The sequence below is a fragment of the Hyalella azteca genome, unplaced genomic scaffold (genome assembly GCF_000764305.2).
Source record: "Hyalella azteca isolate HAZT.00-mixed unplaced genomic scaffold, Hazt_2.0.2 contig10243, whole genome shotgun sequence".
Classification (NCBI taxonomy): domain Eukaryota; kingdom Metazoa; phylum Arthropoda; class Malacostraca; order Amphipoda; family Hyalellidae; genus Hyalella; species Hyalella azteca.
In genome coordinates this window covers 230-8,279 of record NW_025940289.1, presented here as the reverse complement: position 1 = coordinate 8,279, position 8,050 = coordinate 230, and the positions used below count along the sequence as shown (strand labels likewise).

The window sequence follows — 8,050 nt, the reverse complement described above, 5'->3', positions numbered from 1 at the left end:
CTGATTGGCTCATTTAAATATGAACTTATATATAAATAAATAGCGTTGTGAGGGAGGGAATATGAGGGGTGGTTGTGAGGGAGGGAATATGAGGGGTGGTTGTGAGGGAGGGAATATGAGGGGTGTGATTACACTCCAAATGAGATTCTCATAAATAAATATTATTTTATGAGGTAGGTGTTCAAAATGAAACTAAATAATATAACAAAAATAATTAAAATTCAACATAGACTTTTATGTTTCGGATATAAAAATGATAATGAACTACACAAGACTGATAAATTTCAACATAATTGATTCTACATTCATTAAGATAATTAAAGTGAATGTGATCAATATTAATATAAATGAAGCTTGCCCATAGATATAATATATGGGTTTAAATGGGCATAGGTATAATATATGGACTTTAGACTCAAATGTTATATATATGGGGAGTATAGCTCAATACATTCTTTTATATAAAAAATCAATATGTAATGAATCTATTATATAAGAACCATTGCTCAATCTAGTGGGTTATAAAATAGATTTGAAAAGCAGTTCAAATAAATAATAAACATTGAGCTTCTCATACAAAAAAAACTTGGTTGTAATGTCCTTGAAAATACAACTCAACTATACATTTCATGAAGCCATGACCAAAATAAGGTTAAAAAATGACACGTAACATGTAAGGTTAAGTATTTTATATATAAAGTTGGGTATACATAAAAGATAAATGCTAAATATTTAACTTCAAGTCAGTCATATATAATCAAGCATTAGGTAAAGAGCCCCGTAACATAGTCTAATAGTGTTATTCCAAATAGATAAATCGTGAACTGAAACATCATATTCTATATTTCAGATCATTATGTCTATTTATTCAGCTCATCTGCTATAAAATGCGTCTATAAAGCTTAGTAATTGAACTATTCAACATAGTCTAATAGTTTTATTCCACTAGATGAACGTGATACCGAAATATATTTTATAATTCATATCAATCTGTATATTCATTTGCATTAAAATGCGTCTATCAAGATAAGCGAGAACTAGTTGAACCACCTAAGTAAGGCACTGATCCTAGTTTTACCGCTAGTTGCACTAGCGGCAGCAATAGCAGTCCTAGTGCTGTCAGTGGTCGAGCTAACTAGCCCAGGTGAGGTCAGTGACACGTTACTAGTGGCTAGTATCTTAGTCTGGTTAGTGACAGAAACACCACCAGTTCGTCCAGTGACCTGATACTTAGAGGCACTAGTGCCTGACTTGTCACTAGTGACAGGTTTCTTAGTCAGTGGGTGGTTAGGTGACTTGTTCCTAGCATTAACCGGGGATCTGGTGCGGGAATTCAAACTTTTGCGTTCCCCCCATGAAGATTTAGACAGACTTGATTCGCGGCTGTTGTTACCTATGGAATTAGGGGAATCTTTGCTAGGTTTACTAAAATGTCCTCCAACACGACGCGTGGTTTTAATATTTTCTTTACTCATCTCATCGTTTGTATTTTTCGAGGTTGTGAATGGTTTTGTAACAGAGTTTTTGGTGTCAGCGCTTGAACTACTCAAGGATTTAAAAGATGATGATGATATCATTGAGGTTTGGGGGTTGCCACCTGATTGTGAAGATGTTAAAGCAGAGGTTAAAGCTACATTACTGATGCTGTTTACTGAAGATCCACAAGTTATGGGGTTAGTGATAGAACCCGAGGTAAGATTAGGCTGTTCAAGGCCGTTACTCGAACTAGAATTAGGACCTGGACCGACATCACTGTTAGTGTTGAGGTTAGTTGAACCTACTATGGTACCAATGTTATTGCAAACAGAATCCAAAAACACATTCGTATTACTAGAAATAGAAATGGTACAGTTGTTGGGACGGTTAAGTGTGTCAAGGTTAGCTGCGGAAGTGTCAGGTTTCACCTGAAGGTTAGAGGTTTTTTCGTCCTTTGCAGCGGCGTTAGCACTTTGAGAGTTGAACACAGAAGTGTTAATGACATTAACGTTGTCCGAACACACACGCAACACAGACGAGTTATATCTTGAATACTTATTGGTTACATCAACATCGCCAGAATAGGCAGTGGCAGAGTCCTGGACTGAAGAAGAGGTTGAGCCACGGTACCACCTGGTTCGGCCATCAGAGGGTTTGGTTAGGCAAGAAGAAGAGATCAGACAGTTAGGAAGGGGACTTACATCAAAGTTTTGGCGGCCATCTACTGCAAGAGCTTCTGGTGCAGGTGGCAGGCCGTTCTCTGATGGTCCGCTCACAGAACCCGCTGGGGACGTCATAAAGTACTTGCTGCTGAGGGAAGAGCCCTTTACGTTGGACGAAGAGGTGACTCCAGCTAATGTCCTGCTCTTTCGAGGTGGTTTTTCAATAGCCACGCTCATTTTACGGTAGTTGGTGACGTGGTGCGAGGAACTGAATTTGTTCTCAGCCTTGACTGAAGTTTCAGATTTTGATCCTTCACTAATTAGTGAATTTTCTAATATGCAATTTGGATTATCTAGTTTTGGAGTTTCAGTACTTGAAGACTGCAGCTTGGCGTTGTCAAGGCCGTCAGAATTAGACTGCTTCATTGACGATATTCTGGAGTTCATGATCTTTGCTACTAGAGATGACGATGGACAGATGGGATTGGCAGATTGGCAATCACTACCACTTTTCTCCGACGCCCGCGAGATTGGGGAACTAGATGACCTATTAGTGTTTCCCAATGTACTTCGGTAGGGTTTGGATCTAAAGGAAGAAGACGCGACCACCCGACCAGCTTTGGAGTCGTTTTCTGGATTGGAACCACCATCGTCAGGTCTCGTGTAACTTTGTCGGTTGAGTATGGCTCTAATCGTACTACTTCTGGAAGTTTTACCCTCATTAATACTTTTATCTACTGCTTTATCATTACTTAAGTCTCGAAGATTGTCACTTTGACATAGAGCATCACTGCCATTCGCAGCATAGTTATAGTTAGAATCAAGTCGTTCTCTTACAGATAGTACTTCAGATTTCACAGATCTACCCATCACAGTGTCATTACCAAGAACCTTAGTACCTACACCGCAAATGCTCCCGCTACCACCACTGCTGCCGTAACTGCCACTACCATTGCTACCGTCACTAGTTTTTCGTTCTCTACTAGTTGCAGAGCTCGTAATGCCACGGTTTCTGGAGACTCCTGATTTTGGTCTGGCGTTGAAAGAACCACTACGAGGAGTGCCATTTTTACTGATACTGAGACTGTCATCACTGTCTTTATGAACCATAACGTGGTACTTGACATTCGGGCCCTTGTGTACCTTGAAAGTTGGTACTTCATCTCTATCATCAGGTCTATCGGTACCGGCATTGTCTTCTAAAGAACCGTCTTTTTGTTTACCTACAGCGGTACACTTCCCTAACAATCTATCACAACCAGTTGTTAATGGTGTTGAACCCGTTGAACCTACCTCTGTTGTAGAGGTGCTACTCAGGAACGTATCAACGTCTGTCGCCCGGGACAATCTACGACGTAACTTTTCAATAGCGTCTACCTTTTCTACTACTTTGGATACAGCCGTTTTGGAATCACAACTTTCGTAGACAACGTCAACTGTACAAAAGTTCTTGCTTTCTTTGGTTACTATATCTGGGCTAGTGACTTCATCTGTGGCTTTATTGGTACTACAACTGCTACTGGAACTAGCGGTAGTACCTACATGGTGACAACCGTCATAGAGAGGGTTGGTGGTATGAGTTGTATTTACATTATTTACACCTTCAACCACTGAAGAACCTCCTCTCAGTCCCGAGGTTCTTGTTTTGCTATCTGAAACTGAAGAATCTTCTGTACCATCTACAGTTACAACTGCCTTTCCATAGCTAGAATCAAAGTATTGTTCATTTTCAGTACTAATAAATGGATCACAGGTCGCGTTACTCTGGGTAACTACAACATCCTCTGCGGGGATATTGCGGGTAATGTTACTACTTTCATTGGTGCTGACCATAGGACCACTAGTGCCGGGGATGACCGGAGTGGTGGTAGAGGAAGAACTAGTGTTAGTGGTAGTAACAGAAACAGGACAGGTGGTAGAGGTGGATGAAGAAACGGAGGCTGCGACGGTGGTGGTGGTAGAAGTGGGGGATGAGGAAACGGTAGTAATGGTGGTGGTAGTGGTGGATGAGAAACTGGTTGTGGATGAGGAACCACTGATGGTGGTGGTGAGTGTCTTCTGCCCCTCCTGTTGCTGTTGTTGTATTACTTTCACTTGACAACGAAGAACCTGTTGGACACGGAGGAAGTTGGCATTATATCGTGTTAAGGAAAAGTTTACACATTATCGGTGCCTACCCAAAAAATAAGAATATAGTCTAGAAGTTAACTATGGACAGCATATTAATTGAAAAATGTTGTACACAAAAATGTTGTACAATGTTGAATGCCTTTTAAATTAATACAAAACTAACACACTATCAGTCAACTCAGAAATGGAAGTAACAGTAAAGGTAACTGAACATCATCTTCAATATTGTTTGTATGCGTCAATAACTAGTAATATTTGCAAGAGTTGATAGAATTATTTTACTTAACTACACAATTTGGAATATAATTCAACTCATATTGGCACTGTGCGGTTCCAAGGTCTTGGATGATTCCAGAGTTTCCCACTTTACACTTAAATTTTTGCAATTTTATAAATTAAATAAATTACATTTCTAAAATTTTTCTACTGAATACCTCCGCTTCCATGACGGTGTGCAGAAGCTGGCGCTGCAGTTCCAGGACGTTGCGCTCGCGCAGAATGGCAGCGATGCGACCTCGGTTGGGGGTGACGCTCACACGCCCCTGCGGGGAGACCCGTACAGCTGCCGGCAAACTTTGTATTCCCCGGACACCTTCACCAGAGGACCCGGGATACGTTCCCCCAGGGTATGTGCGAGGAATCGCACCCGAATTTCCCGGGATCGGGGAAGATGACCGCGGAGCGGTAGTGGCCGCAGTGGGGTCTGCGGTTCGAGGAGAAGCGCCAAGTTGTGCAGCGTCAGGAACCGAATTTCGGTTGAAAGTCCCAGGCTTGGTTGGTTTCGATGACAACATGCCGCTTGGTGCGAGGTGGTACTTGGGAAAGGCTCCTTTAGATGTAGATTTGAATTCTGGAACGCCGGAGAAATTTTTGTGATTTTTCGGAGAACGCATATTCGACATGGACTTTGACCGTGGCCGCGAAATCGGTAGGACAGGTTGGTTCATGTCGCTGGGATCGAAATTTCGTTCCTCGTTTTCAATATCAGCAGGATTACCATTCCTCCCGGTATACCCACTGGGATCAATTTTCGGTGAATCAGTGGCAATAGATCGAGAATTCTTTGTTTGTTTTCGATCGCCGGCACTAGCACTGCGGCTTTGTTTTCGGTACTCCTCACCCGGAACCTTGTTTGAATCGCGTATGGGTATCTTACGTACCCTGGGTAAAGCAAACTGTAGCGTCTGAGATGGTACACGCAGAGGGGATGACAGGGGAGTGTTCACTGGTGGATTTTGTTGCATCTGAGACTGGGGAAGAGACTGTAAGTTAAATGGATTCTGATCTACATGATAACTGGAGTTAGGAACTTGTGGATAAGGTAAACCTTGAGATGGCAATCTTCTTGGAGGCATTACACCGTATGGTGAGTGTCTGTAAGGAATATACTGCATGGGAGGATATGACTCGTGGTGTCGATAAAATGAAAACGGGTCGGCTGCCGATGCCACTTCTGGAGGATGTCCGTGAGTTTCCAGAAACCACTTTTCATTGGCAGTTCGTCTGGAAAGTTCTCTCTCTAGCTTACGTTTTTCGGTTAAAAGGAGATTCAGACAAGCATGCAGATCGGACAGTCGCTGTTGAGACTCGTTGGCTTCTTTTTCAGCCAATGATGCTCGGGAAACGAGGCTGGATACTAATTGGTGATTAGTGGCTTGATTTACGTAACTCCTGTGGTGATTCCAGGAGTGGTTTGGATGCCTGGGGGAAGAATCGGGACTTGAATGGCGAACTCCTGTCCCAGACTGGGCCAAATCTGCCGCTGTGAAAGGGAACCTAGAATCACTAAGATGGCTGTACCGATGTCTACTTCCTTGGCTTGGCTTAGAAATATTGTGGTATGGCGGAAGGGATAAAGGCCACAAAGGATCAGAATCTCCACAAACTCTATCTTCAGGTAAAGGCTGGAGGACATTAAGGTCGCATACATGACTAGGGTCAGACTGGACTCCATCAGATAACCGACACGGCAGGATATTTCCTCCCATCCTGCGTGGGTAGAATCCTCCGGGGTCGAACTCCCCTTCTGGAACTCTGGCCTGTTTCTGCGCTTCGGTCAGTTCAAGCCGTAATTTGCTTCCTTGAAGTTGGATAACATCCAGTAACTGCCAGAGTTCATCTTCAAGAACAGATATGTTACCACTTGGAGAGGAAGCAGCAGCTGTAGTACCAGCGGTACCTAGAGCAGCAGTGGTTGCTATGGTATCCGTGGTGCCAGTCATGCCAGCTAACATCGTCGACATCTGAGCCACATGAGGTACGGTCTCGGAGTAAAAATTCGGAGCCTGGTAACTGCCAACAGGTGCTTGTCTGCCCATGCCCATTGTTGTGGTGTAACCACCTACAGGAGGTACTCCTGGGAAACGGTTCGACCCAGAACCCATGCCTAAATGTCCTATGTTGCCACCCATGTGTAAGTTATCCTCTTCGGTCCCAGAGGAGGCGTTAGACGAGGTTTTCGCACTCATACTTCCAGACCACCAATTCTTGTCGGTGAATCCTGAATCACTGACACCACCTCCACCACTAGTAGCACCGCCACCACTTCCACCACCACCACTTACCACATCACCGACATTAGGGGCAGTGGTAGCGGATACTTGAGCAGGTGGAACAGTCCCATCATTTTTAGAATTATGAATTGCAACGTAGCTTTTGGTGGTGGGGGATGACACAACCTCGGTTGAAGTGGTGGGTGGATAAGAATAGTGGTGACTCGGGTGGTGGAGAACGGCATCACCAATATCCTGACACTGATGGTGGTGGTAAATGTGGTGAGGAGACGACATAGGGTGATGGTGTTGGAACAGATAAGGTGACGATGCAGAACTTGAGACCATCATAGGATGGTGATGAGGGTGGTGGTGCGAAGATGGATATGATGAGGGATGCTGCACTAAGGGTAGTGCTGCAGCCACAGCATCACGGAACTGCAGCAACGAGCCAACTTCTTCTTGTAGTTCCTGCACACAAAATAAAAGTGACTTTTATTACAACGTAACTGTTATTTCTAAGGGAAATTCGTTAGATAGACACTAAATTAAGGAGCCTGTGTTAGAAAGAGGGCGATTACACCAATGAACAACAGCAACAACAGCAGCAGTAGCAGCAGCAACAGCAGCAGCAGTAGCAGAGCAGAAACGGCAGCAGCAAATTAACCGCAGCCGCAACACCAAAAGTAGCAACAGCAATAGCAGCAGCAACAACAGCAACAGCAGCAGCAGCAGCAGCAGCGGCACCAACAACAGCAGCAGCAGTAGAAGCAGAGTGGCAACAGCATCAGCAACAACAGCAGCAGTAGCAGGAGCAGCAGCAATAACCGCAGCCGCAACACCAGCAGTAACAACAGCACCAACAACAGCAGCAGCAGTAGCAGTAGCAGCAGCAACAGGTGTAACGGTCGGGTGGCAATTGGACCGAAACAGCCGGCGGCCAGCGGACGTTTTCCTATGAATGACCAACGACCCTGAACACCTGCCCTCAACCAACGACCCTCAGCACCTGCCCTCAACCAACGACCCTCAACCGACAACCCTCAGCACCTGCCCTCAATTTCAAGCAACACTTTTCAATTAGGCGACACGCCCACGGAAAAAAATACAAGCATCATAAGGCCAAACCAAGTACACTGCAGGAGCTTCAGACTTCTGATGGCAAGCGAGAGTGACTGCATGTAGATTTAAGGTAGACATAGCAGGTATGGTCGGCTTATGGGCGGCCAGACAAATGCCGCTGGTGCTGAGGACAATACACGAGACGTTGCGTGTGGGAGGGCGTGGTGA

At 44.4% G+C, this 8,050-nt stretch overlaps 1 protein-coding gene across 1 annotated transcript; it reads right to left on the bottom strand.

The window, feature by feature from the left end:
• Positions 1-665: 665 nt before the first annotated feature.
• Positions 666-7,231, bottom strand: LOC108668362 (serine-rich adhesin for platelets; the record flags this gene model as incomplete). The annotated part of the gene is made up of 2 exons (XM_018155560.2): positions 666-4,247; positions 4,703-7,231. Coding segments are annotated over 2 exons (5,739 nt in total), but the record flags the coding sequence as incomplete, so codon positions are not given.
• Between the last annotated feature and the right edge of the window lie 819 nt (positions 7,232-8,050).